Source organism: Amblyomma mixtum, chromosome 3 (assembly GCF_055824585.1).
Source record: "Amblyomma mixtum isolate Tamu chromosome 3, ASM5582458v1, whole genome shotgun sequence".
Taxonomy (NCBI): Eukaryota; Metazoa; Arthropoda; class Arachnida; order Ixodida; family Ixodidae; genus Amblyomma; species Amblyomma mixtum.
In genome coordinates, this window is record NC_143014.1 from 218,747,580 (window position 1) to 218,772,734 (window position 25,155).

The window sequence follows — 25,155 nt, forward strand, 5'->3', positions numbered from 1 at the left end:
TTTGAGACTGCTTAACTCCAACGTTTTTTGGCCAGGCGTGTGTATTAAGCATCGGCCGCCGATGCTGAAGTAAGCGGCTGACATCAAACTGGGGAAATTCAGATGATTCAGTGGCATGTAAGTCGCGTTGTGCGGCAAGAATGAAATGAAAACGTCATCCACATACTCCGTTCTTCGGCACATCTCGGCTTAGCTGGCATGAAGAGGTCGATCCAGGTGGCAGCTGCGATGGCGACGACAAGGAAGCCTAGAAATATTCTGCGTGCCGAACCGCGGAGTATTATAAGACACAGTTGGAGTGTATCATGGTTATCGCTAAGCGTTTTATGATTGTAATATGTACAAAGCTCCGTATTTTTTTCCCTCTGCCTTAGAGACTCGTTGAGAAAAATGAGCTCTTCAGAAGCTTTTATGCAATTATGTAGTTTTGCTGTGGGACGAAAAATGTCTTATAGTTCTTTTATGAACGCTGATTGTAGTGAACGCTTCAGAGTGGCGATTAATGGACGGCGTAATGTGCATCATGCAAAGCACGTTTGAAAGAGCAGCGCTAACCTGCATGTAGTCTTGAATGCACAGAACTGCATAAACACCCTGCAAGTAGTTCTTTCCATTTTAGACATGTTGTATGAGCAGGTTGAAATAACTTTTAATCCTATAGGAGTAGCTGAATAGGATTTCAAATTTTAGCCTGCAACTACGGACTTTAATTAGGCTGCATCTTTCAGCATCTCTCAGCCAGCAAGGTTCGGGTCCCGCTCTGAGTAGAACGACATTTTTGAGGCTCTTCCTCCCGTGCTTCATCTGCATCATTTGCGAATCGTTCATTAATGTAAAATCGCTAACAATTCAACAGAAAAAAGGACCTCTTGGAAGAGCAACCGAACCATAAATGTTACCAAACCTTGTGGCGGCGCAAAGCTTTCTGACAAAGTGCAAAACTAGATTATGTCGAAGACCTGCCGCTCACCTATACTGGCCACCAAAGCTTATAGTAAGCGGCTTGATTTACGGAGTAAAATCTAGTTAGCTTAAGTGGGTACTTCTGGCATGGAAGAAGTACATGCAAAGTTGTATTGATCGAAGCTAAACACTGCCTATTTGGCTTTGACAAGGTAATATGTCACTCTATGCCTTGTATTCGCCTTTTGAGTGTGTGCTCAAGCGCGCTTCTGGGTGTGTGCGTGCGCGCGCGTGCGCGCGCGCGCGCGTGTGTGTGAGAGAGAGAGAGAGAGAGAGGCTTCAGTCGTCAGAAAGCGCTTTGAGGGCATCATGAAATTGGTATCTAGATATTTAAGCGTACACGCGCATCGATCTCTTTATCTCAAACCTATTATATGCAAAAACGACTTACACAATTGCTGTTTGCGTTGTGTTCCATGGTTCCGGTTCCGCTGTAGCACAGGTGGACACCTTGATGTCTATTATTGGAGGCTTCACTGTGAAAAAAAAATGATGAACATTTTAGCTGCATAATGCGAGAATTTTTTTCGCGGATCCAAAGTTTTATCTCGAAGGCGGCCATTTTGCAAGGCAAAGAGGCACTTGGAAATAGGGTGGCGACATATGCAGTGTATTCGCGATCATTGCAGGCGACGAGCATTACAATGCCTCTTAAAATAAAGGATATCGGTGCTGTAATGGCGCAGGCTCTCTGGAATCACTGGCTTACTCAAGCTGCTGCGTTGTTAGCGAACACGGTCGCCAAATGTTAACGTTGACTTCCTCAAGGGGCTACTTTCGGACATCCATACTTTAAAACATAAAACTGACGGCTGTGTAACTACTCCGGACTTATAATACAAAGCTGAGTGAGAGAGAGTAAAAGTACAAGGAAGGCGAGGAAACTGATGAAGGCGACTGTACTTTGCTGTGAAAACATCGCATGGCCGCCGGCTCGCTTTGACCATGCGATGGACGGCGAATAAGGCGCCAGAGGAGCACGGCAGCAGGTAGACTAGACGGCTTATCTATTTCATTCGATGCACAGTTGGACTGTGGCCACCTTGCTGTCATAAGTGCCGTATCTTAACAAGTGACAACAGCGTTCGTGATAGTCGAGATGGACACGTGAGTAAGCTTACGCTGAGCTGTGTGTGTTCAGAATGCGTGCCACGGCTGTGGCCTTGATACAGCACAACGTGGGGGACATTTCAGTGATCGGCGTGCGTTGAGTCACTAGTTGCGACCGCATGCAGCGCCGCATGTGCGCCCTTTTCTTACGCGCCCTTTTTTTAAAAGTACCCCGTCTTTCTTTAATTCAGAAGCACTGCCCAAACCGTCTACGAACTCGCGAGTGCAAGTTCGCACAACACGCAGGCTGCGCGCACCGTGCAGTCGCAGTTGTGCAGAGGACGTACCTGAATCTGCTATATTTTGCAGGTCTTGCCGGTTACAGTCGTCTAAAAAGCAGATTCCTAGTCGAAGGATGGGAAATGCCTTGTATGTGAAGTATTTCTTGTAGTACCTCAACTGAAAGGCAAAATAACACGGTGCGAATTCATCAGGGGTCTTGAGCAACCGAAGTGCCCTGAAATCGGGATGTTATGTGAAAAATATTCTCCGCTGGGGCACCCGGGTGGCCTTCTGAAAACTGATGAAGCCAATGAGGCGGCGGAGAATTCGCTATAGCGCAGTCTCAGACATTCGTGTTAGATTCCCCGTGGTGGGTTTCCAGCATTTCAGATGACATCCTTGTGATTATTGAAAACAGCTTATAGAGCCAGATAGTAAAGTAAATTAGTTTATGGAAACCAAATATATTCATATGACTTTTTTTAAATTGTTTTCTAATGGCTGAAAAAAATTACCGCAGCAAACAGGTCAGCAATAAATTACATGCGTTGTCAGATTAACAACTTGCTGCACTTTGGAAGTTCCAGCTGGCTCTCGACAATGGTGTGCAAAATTAAAGATAACAAAAAACTTGGCTAATCGTAACGGATCGTGCATTGCCGGCAGCCGTGAAAGGTCGAGAATATGTGCTTAAAGCACATGCTGTAATCACGTGAATTCACAACCATATTACTCACAAAAGAATTTTCTTTCAAGTACAAAAAAAGCAAAATAATTCACGTATCCCTCTTAAATTTTGATATCAGGTAATGAAGCGACTTTAGAGCGGAATTTTTGCTTAACCATATCTTTGTCCTCTGGGTACGCAATAAGAGAATCACAGTGCAAAAATAAGCCCGTCGTACAGGTACAACTGATTCAAGTACCCATTTTTTGTGAGCATGTCATTTTCATTCAAGAACCTAGACTAAAAGCTGTTAAAAATAGCTTGAAAAGGGTGTCGACAATGACAATACAGCAATTAGGAGACAACCAGAATAATATTACGAATAAAAAGAGACTGCAGAGAGCATGAATACAATCAGTTGAGAAACTATGCGTTCACTTTCTGTAATACAACAAAAAATGGCAATTTAATTAAGCACGTTAACAGGCTTAAGACGACAATGCTTCGAGCAAAAGGCACATCCCTGCACAAAAAACGAAAATTGAAGTACGAATTATCAAGTTTTCCAGACGCATCTTTATTTTCGTCGTGTGCTTCGTGGAACACTTTCGCTGTTTTGTTTACAATGTGTTCACTTACTTTATTGATATCTATAGAAACTTTTATTTGTACTCGTAGCTATATTAGCTGACCTAGTTTGTTTGCCACTACATTTCTTTGTTGCGAATAGGTATTGCCATAACTTTTCATGCTTTTCTTTTCCTGCTGGTGCGTGTATGCTTGTTAATCTCATTTCCTGCCATACTAAAACTCTCTTTTGTGTGCTAGAATGGATGCGTTCGTTGCGTATAGTGACTTAACGGCACAAAGTGCTATGCGCTCGCATGTCACGAAAAAGTTCTCCAGGTGACAAAGGAAGCAAAGCCAACTTGTGCACCGCCTTCGTTCATTCCCAAGAAGCGAGCTGAGAAACAGGTATAATTCCGCTGTTGCTTCACGCAGCAGCCTAGGTGTCGGCAACAGATTCAACTATTCTCGAATTTTATTGGCATGCGCTTAGCTGAGCGCTGTGCACCTATTCTTGATGTTTATTATTGCTTGCCGTCATTAGTGCCCATTTTTGTAAGTATTCAGAAAACTCACTAAGCTGTTCGAATGATTTGAAAACAATAAGCCTAATGAAGAATATTCCTGACATTGCTGTCCTCTTTCTCTTTTCTACCTTTTTTTTTGGCAATATGAACACTAGATGCTTCCGGCTGCATTTTTCCTCGCTTATTGCGGGTTTTATCTAAAACGACTTAAATTCGTTCTGGTGGCGTTCACAGACAACTGACAGAAGAGCAGCATCCAAGCAACTAACCGCACATTCAGACGCGGCACGCTCCCTGAAATGCAGGGCGTTTTAGCCCTCAAACTTTCAGCTGGCAGGCCGACCTCGTGAAGTGCAGAGTGAACCTTAACAGTTTTTTGTATTTAACAAAACGCTGTTTCTTTTCCTCTGGTTAAAGAAAGCATCGACTGCCGATGGACACTGCTTAGAAAGTCGAAGGTGCTGTGTAGCGGATATGGGATCAGGCCATCGGAAGCTCTCCCGGTCATGCATGCCCTTACGTAGTTTACCATCGTATCACGTGAATGAAGATGTTTTCACGGAATTAGCACTATTCTTTAGAGCTGTCATCATAACGTTTTCAGCCGCAATTTTATCGCCACTGCCGCCTCGCTCTGCCACCTCGCCGTGGGGCATCGCTGCCATGCAGTTCAAGGTTCTGCAGCACGTCGCTCTAGCCCAACCGCATTATGTGAGTTAGGGAACACAAGCTTTAAGATCCCGTGTCTAGCCCTCCTCTATTTCCTCCATGCTCTGTGCATCATCCTCAGATGGCATGAGGTCTCACCACTGGATGCATGATGGGCAAGACGGACTCTAGTATTCCCTCAAAGGCGCTGGCGTTCTTCACGTATACCAGCAGATTACAATATTGGCCATGTGACAGGTCGTGGCCGAAGCTGTCGCGCACGACGGTCTCGATGCATTCATCGTAGGCACCCACGTCGGAGCGCGAGCCTTGGAGCAGTCCCGTAGGGTACTTTCCCGTCGCATCCAACACTGCGTGCATGGGAAGAATGAAACAATGAGACGAAATAGTACAGCGGTCAGGGAAAACTCATGTTTTAGCAAAGTTAAGAACATCTTGCAAGTACAGAAAATAATAATCTTCGACTAAGACCTGACCGCTAAGAATCCTGCAGAAACTCGCACTTTAATGTCAGGAGCGAATTGCTCCTTTTGTTTGCTCAACCAAAGTGAACAGGGCAGAAAATTCCAGTCGCGATAATGCGGGCTCTCATAAAGTAATCCTCTAGCAGGCTTTCGCGCTTTTTCTTTTCTTTTTAAAAGTAGCTTCGATAACTTTCGTCGCGCCGATGACCACAGTATAGCTATACATTAGGCGCGAACGAAAAACATTCTTGGCTAATATTTACCAGCAGTGGAAGGGAAATGAAACGTATTTACACACTTTTCCTAGTTTCAAAACGTGTAGCTAATGTCCATTGACAAAGTGCTATTATGCGTGACAAGTTTGCGCAACGAAGCCGATCTCGGTGCAAGGTGGAGCAACACTGCGCTAGTCTTGACTGCATAAAAATAGCAATCCATGGAACGGATTAAGGTATGTACATACGCCGTCAACAGTAAATGGAAGGCAACTTTGTCAAAAAAATTTAATTTCTTTAAATCTAAAGCATAATGGTCCACGTTTGTTGGTGCAAAGTGTAATTCGCACAATCACAATTAGGCTGCATATATGTATTAACGGATGCATGAATTCGGAGGCAAGGATTAAAATTTTTCGTTAATATTGCCTTCCATTTACTTCTGACGGCATCTGTTCATAAAGAAAAAAGAGTGCGGTGAAAACTGGTCAAAGTTAAGAACGCAAGGTCGAAAAGAGAATTTGGTTGTTATTCAGAACAGCGGTTTCTATTACACTACAGGAAACGTGCATATCGGATCGAACACTGCGAGTGCGCGTAGGATTTCCGCAGCCCAAATGTTGCTGAGAAAGTCTGTGCTTAAGTGTAGCAACGTTTACAGTGCAACGCGGAGTGCCTGAGACCATTAAACATTGCGCGCTTGGTGGCCAAACACGACGCAATTTGGCACATATACCCGAATACTCAAGGCGGTCCTTTTTCCTGCAGACAAACGACGCTTCCATACAGCGTGCGTGAGCTCGGATCGCTTTTTAACTGCGGCCGACGCTCTTGCGTCCATGTGCAGGCAGGCGCACGGAGCCGTTTTGAACGCTCGCTCAGCTTCTAGCGGTGCCGCGGGGCTCCGATAGAAATCGCCTCCTCGTCCTTGACAACACCTAACGTGCGCAAGGACGTCCGCGGCGCGGTTACACTCACGCAGCGCTGCGGCTAATTTCTCCTCGACACACAAACGCCGCGGAGCCGGCGCTTCGTCTTCGGTCGCAACTGGGGCTAGCTCGACGAACGCGACCCTTGCCCTCACCGTCAGCGAGCGCGCTAACTATTGCCTCCTGCGTCACTGGACCGGCGGGGAAGTCCTTGTCAAGCGAGGATGCGTCGAAAACAAGAGGCTCGCGCAAGAGGATGATGCTGTCGTGGCCGCGCGCACGCTAGGAAATCCGTGCAACTTGGCAGGAGCGCTCACGCGTCCCAGTCGGCCGCTCGTGGACTTTTCGAAAGAGGTCGCTAGAAGCGACACTGGGGCTTAGCGCCTGCACCGCCCCGGGCAATACTGGTAATATCTTTTGACTACCGGAGACAGAGGGGATCTAATCTCTACGACCTTCCTCCGCGTGCTTTCGGGCGTTACAACTTATTATCAACCTCTTATACGTACATCGCCGCCGAACATCGAGAGAGGCGAGGGAATAAATGAGCATTACCTAAACCTGAGACGGATCACGTTATAACTAGAGGGCAAGATAAACCATCCTTCTAATAGCTTCGAGGCGGAAATTTGGAGGCCACAAACAGCGCGTCGAGAGTGAGGTCGTGACCGTTTGTATCTGAGCCAGCTGGGACATTCTCATTTGCGATGTCAGCTGAGCGAGCGAAACCGAGAGAAAAGAACCATTGGCGCTGGAACATGTTTTCTTTCTCGGAAAAGCACGTCAGTGGAGCGCTGACGGACAATCTGGTCTTTGCTACAGCATGACTGCAGTTATTTCTCAAGACAGCCGCTGTGTCTCGAGGCTGTCTTGTCAGCGGTGTCTGCGGTCTGCAGTGTCTTGTAAGCTTCTTTTGAGACCATGCAGTGCTTTCAGCTGTCCCCTAACATGGCTACAAACTAAGGCCACAGCGGAGACCAATGGAAAGTGACATGAGTGTAGCCGGATACAACTAAAAAACGAAGCGGCTTTTCCAGGACAAAGGACCATATTCCAACCCATGTAGTCGCCCGATTCCGATGAGCCTGCTAGCGTGAAAATGCAGGGAGTGGCAGATGAAAAGAAATTGTTCGTTCTCTCCATGTTCGGTGAAAGTCTCCTCCCTGCATTGTCACGCCGCTCCCCGCATTGACACGCTAGCAGGTTCATGAGAATCAGCCGACGCCATTTGCTGGAATATGGTCCTTTGTCCTGGAAAAGCCGCTCTGTTCTTGAGTCGTACTCGACTGTAGTGTTATAACGCTCAGGGACCTGAAGAGGGCAGCGTGGATTCGGCAAAAAAGGCTCGAATAGGGGATACGTCCGATGAAATTGAGGTGTGGAAATGGGCATGTGCAGAGCATGCAGCGCGCAGAACTGGTGACCGAAGCTATGTTAGTAGCAGAGCGGTTGCAATGAAAAGGGAAGCGTTGCTGAATGACCATATTAGGAAGTTCACTCATATATAGGGGCTATAGCTAGCGCTATATAGGGGTAATTACAGAAGAGTTTGAAAGGCGTGTACTCCGCATTTTCCTAATGCTTACCCCGGTGACGGTGATTATTATTCTTCTTCTTATTATTATTATTATTATATTAGTTTTGCTCAAAGCGAATAAGGTCCCACCCTCTCGCCAGGTTTGTTTTTGCTGCGGCATTCATCGAAAAAGATACTCCGCTATGTAGTCAATTTTTTTTTTCCTTTTGATGTACCACAGCTATCCCTCATCCAATACCCCATATGGGGCCTTTGCGGTGTATTTTTAAGTAAATAAATAAATAAATGTTTGTGCTTTTGGTTTCTTTGCTTTTTTTCTGCTCCGGCACTAAGGTGTAAACTCTAGGGTGCAGTAACAAAAATCCAACTCAATGGTGGCCACGGGCTGCTTGCAGGTCTTGCACCATCCTGCTGCTTGACCATTCTGCTTGACAGCAGACGCGTCGTATTTTATGTTTGTTGACAACTAGTTCAACTGCCTGAGTGAGGTTCGTTCAAAACTAAGACTAGAAGAAAAGGTGACTACCACATAGGCCTCGCTCCCTGCAGTAATATGAACGTGCAGTATTTTCAATAGCTTTTCCCTTACATTTCAGGGTTATTTTCTCGGTAGGACCATTGTTAGCTTACGTTCATCGTTGTAAGGAAGGCTGGGCAGAAGGCGGCTTTTGTTACTTAGCGCCACTTAACTTTAAAACATGCGATCAATTTTATTTTTACTCAGCTCACACGACCAATACAACTCATTCGAAGGCTGACCACAGCGGTCTTTCTGAAGCAGAGAAAAAAACTACAAAGTGAGTCATGGGAAACGGAGCAAGCGGTCAAAAGGAAGCGAATTTTTGCTCGTCACATTATTCGGTGCTGTGCAGCACAACTTACCAAGCGATCCGGCTTAAAACAAGCATTTATTAGCGATTTAGCGATCGCTATTCATCTTAAATTGTGCAAATTTTTAGGAGCTTTGGCTGCGTGTGCTGTTCTCACGGGGGAATTATTCTAGCAGCAGGCTGCACGTTGCGCGAAACGCGCCATCGTGGTGGTCTCCGTAGCCGGAAGTAACCGTAATGGTGATATTTTTTCCTCCAAAGTTCTGCCTTCGTTTTCTCGGTCTCATAACTCTACCGCACAAAAGAAGGACACTGCCAATTGACGTGAAAAAGACCTGAAGAAAGCTCTGGAAAGCATCAACCAGCACCGGTGGCGCCAAAACGTTTTCATGTCTCTAAAGAAGATGAGAGAACGTGAAGGAACGGAAGAGGATAAAGTGTCTTTGGGATCTGATCGATGCACTCTTTCCAACGAGCAAGAATAGCTACTTCCACAGTTCATTCTGATAATGGAGCACGCTTCATTCGGAATGACCTAAAATAACGCTCGACAACTTGTGTTCGCGTACTGCGGTTTGCAAAATATCGCGTATCCATTCGGCAAGGACGAAGCCCCAACGAGCAGCTGTGTCGCTAAAGTAGAAAAAGTCTCGAAGAAGTCAGGAAATCAAAAAGAATCACGCAACAAGGCTGCACGCAAAGCCTGGCTGTTGAACGGCCTCTCTGCAGCGTGTCATGGAACAGAACAATGCCAGGTTCCCTCTTGATAGAATGTTTGGGGCTCGAACAAGCTTACTTCTTTTGTGTCATTTAGTGTGTCGTTCGTCCCTGTAGCGCTGTTATTTATTCATTAATGTGGGAGCGTAAGTATGCATTGCAAAACTGAGTATGTCTTCATTTTCGAAGGGCTTTTTGCCCCGGAGGTAGTGGCAGAAAGTGGAATTCTGAAGTTTCTTTGTCATCAGATTTTTTTTTTGTGTCCTGCTTCAGCTGGCAGTTTTGGGTTTACTGCGAGTGAAGCTATAACAGCAAGAAATACGCCTTATATATTTATTTACTTATAGTTCTGAAAATACCTAAAGAAGGCGATGATTTGGAAATCTGTGTCACGTTTTTCCCCCACTTTCCCGAACGCTATTTCAAATACGCGACGCAGCTGCTTTTACCGTTTCTACGTATCAAGGACGCAGCTTTGCTTTCGTAATCGCGGAAGGCGGTCAAGAACACCGTCGTGTGACCTGCTTTTACTTCTGCGCACTGTTTTGGACTGCGGACAGTGCCGTGCGAAAGGCCAGTGAGAGGAGGAGAAATTGACTGAAACAAGGCTTCTCAGCACAAATGGATGCGGAAGACTACAAGACGATAAATTTGTAGATAACGATAGAAGATGGTTCATTAGATAACCCTGAAGGCTTGGGCATCACTCCAAGATTATTACTCGAGCCTCTATCTCAAATTTCCTTTGCCTTTTCGCAATCAGTTCACTTGGACTTTCAAATTTTCGTCAGCGAACTCAGAATTCATGGTTTCGTGTTATAGATGGGCAGAGGGAGCTCAGAAGCAGCCATGTAACCCGTTAGGCTGGTTTTATTCAAAGAAGACATATTAGGTGGAATACGAGATTCCGAGAAGTTAACCAAGCTCGGCGAGTTCTTGCGTTCAATGTAGAAACATAAACCATTATATATAGCAACCACCCTTCGATTGCAGAGCGCTAAAACATTGACATAAAGGAGAACATATAACTGGTCTTCTGCTACGCTCAGCTTTAAGGAACTACTACTTAGGAAACAGTTTCCCCATGACCTTCCAACCTGGGGAAACCTCTTATATCTACAATCTCATCGTCGTGCTTGAGGCGGTGAATGCCTATCGTCTTCTAGTGGCGTGCTACGTGAGTTGCCAACAACGCCTGCTGCGGCGGCAGCATATCATTCACTCCTCTTCACCTGGGTAAGTGATTTATAACCCTTCAAACTTTCTTGAGGTTTTATTTCCGCCTTAGGTGCCATTTAAAGACGCGTTGTGACCTCTCTTGTACTGCTGCGAAGTGTCACAGTAAAAAATCATCTTTATGTGAGCTTCGTTGTATAGAATCGGTAACACTTGTCTAGAGCGCTCGGGCGATGCCGTCCGGTGGAAATCATGCGAAATTCTAAAGAAGGCATTGACTTTCACTGATAATACTTGCGCTGGGGTGAAGCCTAATAGACTTGTGCACCACATAGGCACCAGCGCCTTACCGCCAGCAATTTAACTTCATTTGCTCCCCAGCATACCGCTTGAGCGCTCTAGAGAAGTGTGATCGACTCTGTACTGACAAAGATTTCAATCCTCTTTTAAGAGACACTAAAGGACAAGCAACGCCTACACATTTCTCCAACAGTTAGCTCCCAACAATGCACGCCGCGCACCATTCTCAACGATGTGTTTCTTGGCTCCAAGAACACCTCAATAGGAATATAAGCGACGATAGTTACGGCATTACAAAAAAAAATAGAGACGACTCATGGAATTCCTTACAGAAGCTTCATGAATGATTGTTGTCGAATCTCTCACGGCGGGCTCCTCTCACGCGTTATTTTAAACGCCGATTCAAATATAGGACAAAAGAGCTGAAATCAGGGCAGAAGAAAAGATGACTTATTTTTTCATTTGCCGCCGCGGTGGCTCAGTAGTTATGGTGCTCGGCTTCTGACCCAAAAGACGTGGGTTCGATCCCGGCCGCGGCGGCTAGAATTTCTTTGGAGGAGAAATTCTAGAGGCCGGTGTACTGTGCGATGTCAGTGCACGTTAAAGAACCCCAGGTGGTCGAAATTTTTGGAGCCCTTCACTACGGCGTCTCTCATAGCCTTAGTCGCTTTGGAACGTTAAACCCCATAAGCTATAAACCATTTTTTCATTTATTTGCGAGGAGCTGCCCAGTTTCTGGAACGATTCAGTTGCCGGCATGTGCAGGAAGGAAAGGAGAGAAGGGTCAGTCGAGGTCAAACATGTCTCCGCCTGTGAAATGCGGTAGTCCAGAGTAATTATAGGAATCAAGCCATTTGCGTGCTCTAAAGCTATGAAACTGATGGAGCCTTAATGCACAATTTAGCCTTGGCCACTTCATATATCGCCATGTTGAACAATAAAGCATTAGAGTGGCCAGAGGTTTGTCATCAGTTAGCGAAAGGTCCATTTGTCCATTTCTTTATGGAGGTAAAAACAATAGTGTCGCTTATTCAAGCACTGCGACGGCTTGACCTCGAACAAGCTACTGCCTAGAATAGTTAAGGGAAATGCCCGCAGATACGAAAGAAGAATTGGCGCAAGTGTCTTGTGGTGCTGCCTTACGGCAAGGGGCATTTTTCTCGATAATGGTTTGTATTTTAGTATGTGCGTGAAGTTTGCAGAAAGAAAAAAATAGGTTGCGTGGATAGCAGACATGACATGTTACGTGTACGAAAAAGTGTTGAAAAAATTTGACACTCTTCCCCTTCGAAAAATTAGCCCCTCACTTCGTTAATGTTTGTTATCGCTTAGCACCTAGTGGTCCGGAGCGACAAGTCCTTTGTTTTATTCCCTCACCAGCTAGATAAACTTTCAAACGCTTGGTAAATCAGATATGGCTGCCAAAGGCTAAATAACATTGCGTTGATGTGAACGGCAAAAAAGAAAATAACAAAAAAGATACGGATTGTGTCTAAATTTGTAAATGCACTGCAGTTCTTGACAGCGCTGAGTTAAAAGCAGTAGCACTCGTTTATGCATGCCGTAGCCAGGCAGCGCACCATAAACTTTCCGCTTTTCTATACTATTCGGAGCACGTACGCCTCGCATGGGAACTATTCTTGGAATACGTGGAGGTACTACCATTAGCAATATGAGCAAGAACACGGTAGCGAATGGCAAATAGCCTCAAACCGTCCTTGTGACGACACGGGGCGGCCGCTTTCAGCAAATAAGTGGAGAGGGTTAGCCTGTTGGACATTCTGCCTGCACACTCTGCCGCGCAGATCTCTCTGCAAACGTGGAACAGTACGCCTGCACCTGAACGTGATAACGCTTAAGCATCTTAGAGTTTCGCAATGCACCTTACGCAGTGATTCATAATTGCGCCCGCATGCGGTCGCACAGCACGGCCGCAAGATGCAGGCGCCATGAATGGCCATGACAGTGGAAGTTCCGAGGCTTGGCTGTGGGCTTTTCATACGCTGCTTGATGACGACGCAAAAAAGCCCCTTCCTTTATAACTGCATAAGACGCATTGCCAAACCCTACGATGCTTAGCTTTATCACCTTCATGTGCAGACGTAATGTTCCACGTTTGCAGAAACATGCGCGCGGCAGGGGATGCAGGCAGAATGCTCAACGGACAAACCATCTCCACTTATTTGCTGAAAGCGCCGTGTGTCGCCACATGGACGGTTTGAGGCTATCTGCCACACAATGCCGCCTTCTTGCTCATATTGCTCATGATAGTACGAGATCTCCTCCGTTTCTTTACGAAATTTAACTGAAATTCACGGCAACAGTTTTTCTCGGCTTGAAGTGTGCCAATAACTGTTGAAATATTAAACTGTCTAAAAGTGGATATACCAACGATATATCAATACTGCGATGTACTAATGAATTAAGTGAAACGTTGCTTGAGAAAATGTAACACTACGCAGGGTAAATGGGGCTAATGATTACGTTTGAGACGCGTAGGGTTCTCCGCCATTACCTCGCAAATGAGGATAATTATTACTTTTGAGCAGCGCTGCTAGTGCCATGCGCCTACGAGCACCTGGTAATTACGGCCTCTCTCCGAGATGAGAGCAGATGAAAGCGTTTTCCGATGAGAGTAGCAATTTGCTTCTGGAAGGTCACAACAACCGACTGCAGTGCCAAGGTGCCACCTTCCTCGGAAAGAAATATCAGCTAAGTTTGCCATCCTGCTGCGTGAAATTTAAGATTAAGAATCTCGTTTACTCCCCGAAAATAAGCTGGGAGGGATGACCGTACTGAGCACGCACAATGAACCTTTTTACACACGCTGCCAAAACATTTCAAAATAGTGACACCTTGTCGCCGCGTTGGAAGTTTACACAGATGCTGTAACTGCCACTGCCGCTGAGGCGCACACAAATTATTACTACACAACCAAGAATGACATGACAAAGCGACACCTTTCGCGAACATGCTCAAGTACTTTTGCTCTTGCCGACGCCACCCAGAGCGAGTACGTCCCGAACACACTTGCTTTTGGTGGCGACGCAAAGAGCAAGTAGGAAGATGTGATCCAGCGTCTGAATACTGTAGTACGGTGAGTGTATATGTGTTACATAGGAGTAGTTAACAGATTAGAAACCCTTGTCCAGAATATAACGAATATATAACCGAACGGCAGCTCACGGAAGATCAGAGTATTCTGCGTTCCATGAACTTCCAAACCCAAAAGTAAAACTGAGGCCTCTCAAGTTTTGGACCGTTTCATTAGTTCAATGCTGCTACCGAGCTGGTATCCTCACTTCAAAAAAAGATTTCATTCACTCACATCTCAGGGCCCACGGCTCGAGGTTCATGAAGGCTCGCATCGTCCGTAGCAGGCCGACGCTGCACTCGGGGCGGATATCCGCCCCCAACAGTCTCCTCTGTATCGATGGCGGTATGCTGGCGATGGCCTGTGACACGGCCTTTCGCACAGCTTGTCCGTAGTCGATGTCATCCTGCTTCTCCGACGAGGCAGTCGACGTTGCCGGGAAAACTCTCACCGATTTCCCTGTGGGGCTGCTGGTCACATTCTCTGCTTGCGATTGTCCACAGAGGACCAGGAACCCCAAACACACTGCCACGAGCAAGAACGGCGTGGCTGACGGCCAGGTATTACGGCGCCTTATCGTCAACCGCAAAGAAAACATTGCGGTAAAGCGTTTAAACGCGACAAACGCAGCGGCCCCTGTTGATAGCTCACTTTTACGAATAAAGCTTTCGAACTGCTCCTTCGGCTTCTAGTTTCAAGAAACGATGGAGCGCTTAGCGAGGATCTTTGTCACGCCTGCACTCGAAACTAAGGGTCCTTTCATTCGAGAGCAAGAGTAGTCCGCATCGGCTTCTCTTCTTGCGTGAAGGCTGTCGGAAATGCGGGTCACATGCAGGTCAGCTCAGAGCGCTTGCTACTTTGAGCAGTACGCGAGAGACAGAGCATATCAGTCCAGCTATACTGTTTGATACGCGAGACGCCGACGAAAAGAAACTAAGACAGACATTAGCTACACACGACCTGACACTGAAGTCGAAATTTTCTTAGCTGAGTAGAGTACATACAAAGGGAATGTAAGTAAGAATTCACCGTTCGTGGCGCCTACAAACAAGTCCGTTCTAACGCGTTCGATCTTGTACAATCCTCACGCCGACACGTCTGATCAAGTGCAGCCGGAAACTTTGCACGATGAGCTCTCTAAGTCGTCCGCGTACACCGCAACGCACCTCTATTTTGATCGGGAGTGAAGTAAAAACGCGAGCTGAACTACACGCACCTGCCTGACGAAGCGCCCATTGGGACATTTTCGACCACCCTCCAGACCCTTACTCTTTTTCTCTCTCTCTCTCGGCCTCTGTCGGTGTCCTCATTTACTTTCCCTTTCCAACCTTCAGATTTCGTTTTCTTTCTCGAATGCGCCCTCTCCGAGCCGGATCAGTAGGCCTGCCCTTTCCCGGCGCACTGTTGGGACACCGCGATCTTCTGGCTTTCTATCTCCGCCTGCCTGAAAAATATTTTTGAGATACCCGTCACTCATTGAGGAAGAGAGAGACTGCCAAAAGCTTTTTCGTTGTATGTTTTACCAAATTTAATACGCATAATTTCACACTGGAGGAAGAGCAGAAAAAGATCCGAAGATTCATGTCAGTCGTCGAAGTTCACTGTACTTGCGTTCCTCTTGTCTTTTTTTTCAACTGCCCCAGCCAGAATGCCGCCGGTTCAGTCCGCTCCTCCACTCGCACTGTGCGCTTAAAGCTCTCCCTCGCAGTGCTCTGGATATTTTCTCGAACAAGTCGGCGTTTTGACACCTTAAACGCGGCTCTTGCTCTAGCTAAATACTGGCAGTGCCAAACAGAACACCAAGCCCGAGAATAAGCCAGCGAAAATGGTCTTGTGTGTTCTAACAGTGTCATGGTGTGTACAGGTGGCATCGCCAGTAATGGCGAGGCGAGGCGGGGTTATTCACCTCCCGGATATGTACGCCTGCTTCATCCTTCTTGCCGCATCGCACTGCTATCTGCGTTCGCCATCAGCGTGCAGTGAACTGCATTACAGCATTACGCGGAGCCCCCCCGCTGCACCTTAAGCCTCACTGCCATCTTTTCGTCCTGCCTTGCTTTCTTCAGACTTGTTACATAATGGTGCTGCACACCCTCACCCCACATCCACCTTCCTGAGACCAGGTAAGTATAGGTGTCCAAGGTAAATGCAACCAAGCTTTTAAAAAACACGGGATGTCCTAGCAGTCTGAAACCAACTGAGGGCTGTTGAGGGTCGTGCGATCTAGTCTGCAGTATTTTTTTCGTTCTTCAAGCTTAACGAGTTAGTTGTGCTTAATTATCTAAGTTTTAACTATTGACTTGAAGAACAAAGTGTCAACGGAAAATTTGTGGATCGCTTTGAAAAACAGCTGACTTAAATATTTGCAGCAAGGTACTCTTTACGTAAAGTAGTTATTTTACCGGCCTTTAAGCATAAGTTGCACAATAAGAAAAAGCTTCCATGTGACAACGGTGCCACTTCAACGTCCCAAGACGCGCCTTAGAGATTAACATCCGTGATAAGTCTTAGCGTGCACAGTGCGGCAGAGGTGAGAGCCAGCCGCTGGTCATGGAATGACTTGCTTTTAAGGTCAATAAATAACGCTACGTAAACCGCACCTTGATGGAAACAGTGCTACTAGCGGTTTTTCGAGGTGATCTAGAACTTTCTATTGACACTTTGTTGCTAAAGTCAACAATTAAAATGTTAGACAATTAAGCCTCACTACTTAATTAACTTTGACGAACGAAACACATACGGAAGACTAGGCCACGTTACTCTGAACAACCCTCAGTTGGTTTCAGAGGACTAGAACACATCGCCTCCTTTAAAATGTTGGTCAGATCTAGTATATGACAACACGGAACTCCTGAGTAGTGAACCGAACAATTAAGGCACGCAGATTCTTCTCCCGACTGCCGAAAAAAACGATGTTCGAGAGCGCATTTAATTATAGGTATTCTTCTCCTGCATTTTTTTTTTCCGAACAGTCTTTCTTTTATTACGCGCAGTAGCCGAAGGCGTGCGCTCCTTGTTTTTCTCACGCTGCAGCGCTAGCATGCAGCCTCCAGCTGCTGTTCGACGTCTCGCCTTCAACCTTTTCGGCCCTGGATTTTTTCTTTTGGTTGTAGATTTTTTCGCTCTTTGTTTTCTACAATCCCTAAGGCCCTATAACCACGCTCGCTTCTTGCAGCTCACTGCCGATTCTCACAGAAGGGGGAGAGCAGTAAAAAAGAGGAATAAAAGCACAAGGTCAAGTGTCAGTTTATTCACACTGTTCCTTTGCTCCGGAAGCTGTTCGCCGGCATCCGCATTGTCATTCCCAGGCTTGATCCAAACATTCACTTTTATACGATAGCGAAAATTACCGTTTTCCAGTTCATCAAAAAGCTAATTTTAATAATTCGTCTATTTGAGGCGAGGAATATTTATGCCAGTAGTCCCACAAACACATCAGTATAGGTGCCTCTGGACAAAGACTAGCAGAACTTCCTCTAGAAAGATTAACTACCTTCACTCAGTGGCCACCGCTGGCAACCGTTGAGCCCTGGTGGTGTCAAAATCGCACATGTCAAAAACATATTGCTGCGCATCCCTTACGCAATCAATAATATCTGAGACGCGAATATGCGCTCAAATAGGTGTTTCACAAAACATTTAAAAATCTGAGCGGGAGAGAAGGAATGGTTAGCGATATATAAGGTACAAATTCGCTATACCTCAGCTTCTTCACCGCTTGGCTACCATGCGGCTGCTTCTTCTTCCTTACACCGCACAGCTCAATGGAAATGCATGAACAGCGATGCCGATGGCAGCAGGGATCCCAGAGGAGCTATCTATTTAAAATTAATAGTGTTTTCATCCTTTACTCAGGCGCGAGGGGAATATTAGTGTTGTGACGTAAATTGACGCCGTCAGGGCCGAAACGGTTCAAAAAAATGTTTTTTCGACAGGTAAAATTTTCCACTGGGAAAGATTCGCTCCAACCTCTAACTCTTGAATAGGGAAATAATTATTTCCTGTCATCTTTCATCTTGTTATTAATGGCGAATTCGAGTCGGTGATACGGAGCAGCTCTCAGAATCCGCGAGGGACCATACCATCGCAGTGAAATCAGAACTCACATGAATACAAATTGGCCATTCAAACACGCTTTTCAATTATGCGGAGCAGGCTTTCTTTTCACTAGAAGTATGATAAGAAAACGCGACTTCGTTAACTTCATTATTTACACACGTAACTCTTTTGAACGAACCATGGCGCCTTACTATCTCTCAATGCTATCGCAAACTGCGCTAAGGTGTTGGCATTCTGCTCTCCATAGCAAAGTCATCAAAAATTCCTATTATGCAATTTCAAAATGAACTTGGAGCGTTTTGGGTATGCGCTGAAATTAATCACAGCAAATTTTCATCGGAATTCGCTCTCGCCCACCATCTCATTATTCGAGTTTTCTTGCCAAACTATATGATGCGATCAGTTTGGTTGTACGCGATACCCATGAGCACCTCTGATTGTAATGGATGATTTTACTTTCTTCACTATTCCACCTGCTGCTGCTGCCTTTTTGCTATAACATGATGGTTTCTAAAAAGCAGTGTTGTACGGATAGAGAGAGGGCAGGTAAGCGGGTTTTTTCCAAACACAAAGAGAACAAGAGAGGGTAAGCCTCAGGGAGCTTGCCAACATTTCGGCAAGAGAACTTGTCTTCGTCGGGGCAAAGCGTTCATCAATGACGGTGTTTAAAAAGGGTCTTCACTCCGAGGAGGAAGTCCAGAAAGGCCCGGTGAGGGGGAGAAGGGCGTGACGTGAGAAGGGCGCTACGATGGGAAGCGTTGATCTTGTCCAGGCGTGATGGCTGCTAAAGAGAACTAACCGGTCGACCTCCACAACTGTGAACAGAGATACCACAGTCCGGTAGAAAGGAATCCGAGGGCTAGGGAAGGTCGAGAGATAGCGAACATGGTCTTGGAGGGCTCTGTGTCCACACATGGGGAGCTGTGACAGGTGGCACGATATGACTAGTTGGGTTCACCTGGATTACCTACTGGAGTACAACTGAGTAGCAAGGCCGACCGAAATACTAGCAAGCGAAGAAAAAAAAAGAAGAGGGAGGGGGGGGGGGGCTGAATGGTGCAGTCCAGTTCCCTTCAGTTTATTTTCATAAAGGTATGGGGTATTGCATAAGGGTTGGGTTTGTATACAAAGAAGAACATGTCGTAACATGTAATCATTGATCAAAACGGCAATTTAAAAGCTCTAAAAATGAAGATGGGCACGTGGTAGCAGAAAGAGCAAAAGGAGAGGGAGATGGAATGCGAAGCAAAGAGTTCCTCAGAAGTGGTAGGAAGTGGAGCAGAGCTTTAAGCTAAAGTAGGAAACAGTAAACGATAGTAAAAAAAGAAAAAACGCAGAAGAAGAGGATGGATAGGGAGAGTAGTAGGGTTAAAGAATCGATAAAGAGGCGATATGGAGAAAACCGAAGTAATGATTTTTTTTCTTCTTTTTTGTTCGGACCGTGTCTGCCACACGAGCCGCGCGGCGGGGACGAACGGGTCACTGCTTTGTCCGAGTCTGTGCCGTGCACAGTAATCTGCTTTGTACACATTAACGCATGTGGGGGTTCCGTGTGCCTAGCGTGGTGTGGTGGCGTTTTTTGCCCTTTACGCATATTTAAACCAGAAAGTTGAGCCCAAAATCAGCAAGCGAAATCTTTCTCCTGAAGATTCACCGCCAAAGAGGCCAATGGAGCAACCGGCCTGGACCAATGCTTGACGCCGAAGATGCGCGACTAGACGTCATGTGTATCCACAACTCCGTCGGCCACCGTACACGTGTCTGCGCATGTTGACTATACAGGGCGTCCACGCTAACTTTAGCCAAGGGTTAAAAAATAAAATATTTGAGGTAGGCCAGGGAAACCACTTACATACATTTACCAACCGGCTTGCGCATCATAGGCAATTTTTTGTTTCGCAATTAATTAATTAGCTATTAAGATATTGTTTCTAAATTCGTAAATATTGACTTTTGGGAGAAAACTCGAGTAGTAAAGTTGGAGAGCACCCTGAGAAACCCCCATTCCATTCGTTTGCGGTAAAGAAAACCTCACCTGTATCGTTTTTCTGAGCTCCAAAGAAAGCCCGCGAAATACAAAAAAATCACGCGACTAGCGCATTCGCGCGCCACGATTGTGCTGCTGTCAACCGTGGCTTGAGTGAACGAAATCAGCTGCTGGCAAGGCGCGACGACCTCAGTGCGCCGGCAGGCCGGTATGTCAACGGTGGTTGCGACGGCCGCGTGAGCCAGTCTGCAAGCGTGACTTAGCAAGTTTCAGCGAACGCGCCGGGGGGCATTGTGAGCTATGGCATGGCCAAAGGTGACAAACACAAATTTGACGAGTTTTATTCGCCACTGACAGGCAGAGAAGATAAGTAAAATACTTGCCTATGCCTCGAGTATGCCTACGATAAAAAAAAGAGAATTAAGTTGAGCCACGTAATGACAAAACTCCGCCAGCTGTGTTAGCATTAGTGCATCAATAGTGTTGTGTATGTTTAATGTAAGTCACTTTTCTGCAAGTGCTCAATGAATCTGTTTGAATGTATGTTTAGTTGTTTACTTTAAAGGTAAATAAGCACTGCCCATGTCTCTCCAAGACAAACTAATTGTCATTTATGAGTGTGAATCATTACACCTGCGATGTTTATTATGACTGAATAGATTTTTTATAGCGGAGGCAACACAACCAACATGCGTCATGCCGCCTTCCCGGGTATGGACCATCCAGTTCGCATACAATGCCATTCGGGCACATGACCGACTGATATTTTACACAGTGCACCCGATTATGGCCAGAAAAGTAGTCCCGCTGGTTCATCTTCGGCCTGCCTATGGGGCGTGCGGTTCCATCAATGAACCCCCAGCAATTGGACAGTGCGGCACCACGATTGTGGACGGCCTGCAACGTGACTCAAGACAGACACTCAAACTCAACTTTTGGTTGGCCGTGAAATAGGAGCATCATTTTCTTTTAGGAAAGCTCCGTCACACAATATCTTCTGTTATAGATGACACCCTAACACAATATACACGTTAATAATACGAAGAAAAAGTTCATAACAATGCCAACAAGCAATGATAACATATAAATCTGTTGACACGGCTACATTATGTGAAACTTGCTGAGGTAAAATGCAGAGATGAGAAAACAGTTTTGAAGTGTAGGTGAATTCTACATTACAGACAACTGCTGTGTACGCCTCATGTCTCAAGTTTAGGAATTTTTCTAAGAAATGCAACACCGCGCAGTGTGGGGTGTGGTTACTATTTCCTGTATATTTTGCACTGACGCATGTCGACCGCAGTTCGCGAGACTTGGGTTTTACCTTTGGAAGTTTTCCGTTCCCATATACCGCTGCCATCTGAGATGTCTCGCATTTAAGCCAAAAACAATTCAATAAGACTAGACGGGATATCCTACACTGTAAAAAAATATTGGGCCTTGCGGCTCTGTGCAGCACTATCGCAGAAGTGATATAACAAAGTTCACTTACACTTGCCAACTCTCCAAGGTCGGCAGAAGACAAACAGGCATGATTGTTGCAGTGATTAAGTAAATGCCTGAAGCCATTTGCAATGTCGGAGATCACCTGTGAGGCCACGCTCGACATCGCGGATGAGTGCGTGCCAAATATGGCCTCGAGGTCACACCATCTGTTGGGGTAGGCAAGTCGTCGAAGCCTGATGCACAAAGCTTCCCGACCAGCCACGGTCACGTTTTGCGCGCACTTCACAGTCTCCGGCACGAGGAGTGCACGAAAGAGTTCATCAAAATCCACCTTCTCAAACCTGAACTGCTGTCTTAAAAGTGTGGGCTCTATATTTGCAATGTCGAGTAGTCCATGGCGCGACCGGTAGCGAAACAACTCCGACTCTCCGCTGCGCCTCAAATTGTAGTCCAAGTCGTTGAGTGAGCCGTACAAAAGCTGTCGCAGCGCCCTTGTCATCAGGAGGTTGTCAATATCCTTCCAAGACAGAGACGACAGGAGATAAGGATTAGCGAAGACACTTCGGGGCATTGCGAAGCACCGAACGGTCAACGAGCAGAATCTACGTTCTTTGCGCGCCAATGCAGCCGGACTTTCTTGGCTTGTCTTGGATGATTTTGGCGTCATTAGTGTCTGTGTCTGTTAGTAGATGGCGCTAGGAATACCGCAGCGCTACGCACGGCGTGCGTGTAACTATAAGGGTTTCAAATGACCTGTGCGCAGAGACGCCTGAACAGGGGGGGGGGGGGGGCAGAGCCCCCCCCCCCCCTCAAGTATTCTCATGAGGGGGCTCCGCCCCTGCCCCACCTGAATTCCTGCCTTGTTTACATTTTTTTTTGCTTGTAACCCAACTTGCGAACTCCGCGTTCCCATGACGTTCCAGTATGAAACTACTCGTTGAAGACACCCCCAGGTCTCTAGAAAAGGTATGAATTAAAGTGCTAGCCCCCATTCTTGTTTTCATAGAACAACAGTTTTAACAATAAAAACACTCTGGCGCAGGTACCACGCCGAGCGCCACTTGCTCGCTAGTTTCTGTGCTGAAATGCAAATAAGGTAGTAGAATGACCGAGCTAAGCATATCTCATGGCCTTCATGTAGAAAGCCTTTTATTTTCAATCCAAGGTTCCGGCACCAACTCCCTCCCTTCTTCAGGAGTGGCTGGAATTCACAGTATGCGAAGGGAACTTTTCCCGAAGTCCCAATCCCTGTCGTCTTTATGAGTTGGATGTTTCATCGTTAAACGTGGCGCAGGAAAAGGGTCTTTGTCGTCATGAAGTGGCTGGTGGGCTGTACGGCTGTTCATTGTTCGGGCTAGGAGTTCGGAGGGGTGAAGGGAGGAAGTTGGCGCGACTGTGCCGGTCAGTCTAATCTGTTCAGCAGAAACTTCTAAGTTTATTATGAGCAGAGTTCCTGTATGAGGTACCCCACTCCTGCCGTCACGTAAGCAAAGCCCGTTTCCTTGCATTTCCTACCTAACGTCTACTGCGGTGCTACAGGAGGTTGATAGCGGTCCCCCCTCACTCGGTGCCATCTTGAAGTCGAATGGCGATATTCCAGAAGTTACTCAGAAGGGGGAACCCGACTGGAGAAAGAATGCGAGAGTGTCATCTCGGATCGACACCTTTTGGTTTGAAAAGAAGCCTTGCAGAAAGCTTACTTACAGATTTCCCCAAACGGTTCATTATTGTGCAGGAGTTTTTGCCGTCGAGGGGACGTCGTGGAAAAGCACGTTCACGCAAACTTCTCTCTTATTCAAAAATTCATTCGTCAAAATTGGTGGACGAGGAGGCTTTGCGCATGCGCAGGACGTTACTGAAAAAGTGGTCAATTCCAGTGGCTCTATATAAAGAAGCGCTTGGGAAGGGCCTTGGGAGTTGACCTTTAGGGAGCTTGGCGGAAGCTTTCACCGCGATCAAGGAAGGCCGGCGCCGTTTGTCAACCTCCGTGGACAGTTCCAGCCTTTTCGGGGGCTTATTCGGGCATGTGCCGCTCTATATACGCTTACATTATTATTATAGTTGAGTATGCCCGCTTAGCCTTGCTCCTTTTGAAATAGAAAATTCGTTATACATACAGGTTAAAATATAGAAATGTGCTAGTGCTGTCGGTGCAGCTATGGTAGTCATATCTGTGGCACTATGATCTAAGATGCCTTTATCACGCGCATCGTACTGTCGCGACTTGTTGAGTCGCGACAGGTCGCGACAGCCTGTTCTGAGGCTCTATGACGAATCGGCACATTACGACTTCACGATGTCATCTTGTCATAAAACAGCGTTGCTGCATGGTGGCAGCTCGATGTTTGTTTTCATTTGTTTTGATAGATTTGGTTGCTATGCTTGAAGTGCGAAAAAAAATGGCACTCTTTTCTCTGTCATTGAGGCAGGCCTAAAGCATATAACGCTTCATAATTAAAAAAAAAAGTGGCAGCCAGATGTCGGACTGTATATTTAGGTACGTATTTGTGTACGCGGTGGTGTTCGATCTTTAATTTTCTTGCTTTTCCTGGCAGTCGGCGCTGCTGCACTATGAGTTTTCTGTAACCCGTGGTGTTCTCGTTTTGCTTACCGGGCGTCCGCTTCATCGCATCGCAGTAATTATGTGAGCAGCGATTGAAAACTGACTGAATTGTTTTATTGATTCCAGCCTTCCACGTAATGTCTGGCTCCCAAAAAAAAGATAAACAGTTCCTTCCTACCGGCTCCAAAGCGTACATGCCTCAGAAGAAGAGAATCTCAAGGTTCGATATCTCACAGTTCTTAGTATTTCATTCCGACTTCCATTTGTGTCAACGCTTCCGTTCAACCACACTTTTTGCTTCTTAGCTTTTCCCGGTCGCTACCAGATGGCGATACTTCTGCAGAAATTATTCCAGCCCGTCCCGACAGCACGAATGCCGTCGATGCTCAACCATTCGGCGATGACTGTAGCCATCATTCCAAGCTGTCCCTACCATCCACACACTGCTTCGCGGGAAACTATTTTCAGTGTTTCCAACCAAAAGAAATGTAGCCTATCTGCTATGCTAATGATAATGCCTTGTTATTTATTGATTCGGGAAAATGTTGAGGAAACTTGATTTCGCTTGTTTAGCAACCATTCACTGAAAATAGGAGAAGGAGCCCGTTGTGAAAAGAAAAATGTGACCATGCGTCTTTGATTTAATTTGTAGAAGCTCCAACACCGGGGCCTTCACGGCGAACAGCAGGAGGAACCAGCTGTGATAAAACAAGCAATGTGAATTCGTCAACTGCATTCACGAATTCAAGAAACAGGTCGAGGGAGGACGAGTCAGCGCTGTACGAATGTCGGTCACTTCCAGCCGAAACCTACGGGTTCCCCAGAAATCGAGGTGGTAGATCGGGTCAACGTGATTGGTTTGTGCGATTTCCTTGGCTTTTTTATGAAATCAAGAGCGACGTAGTTTTGTGTCACGAGTGCCGTCGACATTTCGATAAAAGAGGTGACAGTGCTGGAAGTATGGAACACGCTTTTGTTAAGGTTGGTTTTAACAATTGGAAAAAAGCTATCGAGAAGTTCCAGTGATATGAAAAGAGCAAATTTCACTTGGCCTCCGTGAGCCGAAACATTTGATGCCATGCAGACATTCCTGTTTTGCATCTCCTTTCGCAG

At 46.2% G+C, this 25,155-nt stretch overlaps 2 protein-coding genes across 2 annotated transcripts in view; both read right to left on the reverse strand.

Moving 5' to 3' along the window:
• Positions 1-15,604, reverse strand: part of LOC149353713 (nose resistant to fluoxetine protein 6-like) — a 56,253-nt gene extending 40,649 nt beyond the window's left edge. Inside the window, exons 1-5 of the mRNA XM_089582750.1 lie at positions 14,222-15,604; positions 4,864-5,075; positions 2,361-2,472; positions 1,355-1,439; positions 167-258 (exon numbers count right to left, since the gene is read on the reverse strand). Coding sequence (XP_089438876.1) covers positions 167-258; positions 1,355-1,439; positions 2,361-2,472; positions 4,864-5,075; positions 14,222-14,585 — 865 coding nt within the window. The 5' untranslated portion in view covers positions 14,586-15,604. The remainder of the gene's footprint in view (positions 1-166; positions 259-1,354; positions 1,440-2,360; positions 2,473-4,863; positions 5,076-14,221) is intronic.
• Positions 15,605-20,142: 4,538 nt separating this feature from the next.
• On the reverse strand, positions 20,143-22,050 carry LOC149353714 (uncharacterized). The gene is made up of 2 exons (XM_089575849.1): positions 21,526-22,050; positions 20,143-20,930 (listed from the first exon to the last, which is right to left on the reverse strand). Exons 1-2 carry the CDS (start codon positions 22,048-22,050, stop codon positions 20,679-20,681), a joined length of 777 nt encoding a protein of 258 aa, XP_089431975.1. The 3' UTR covers positions 20,143-20,678.
• Between the last annotated feature and the right edge of the window lie 3,105 nt (positions 22,051-25,155).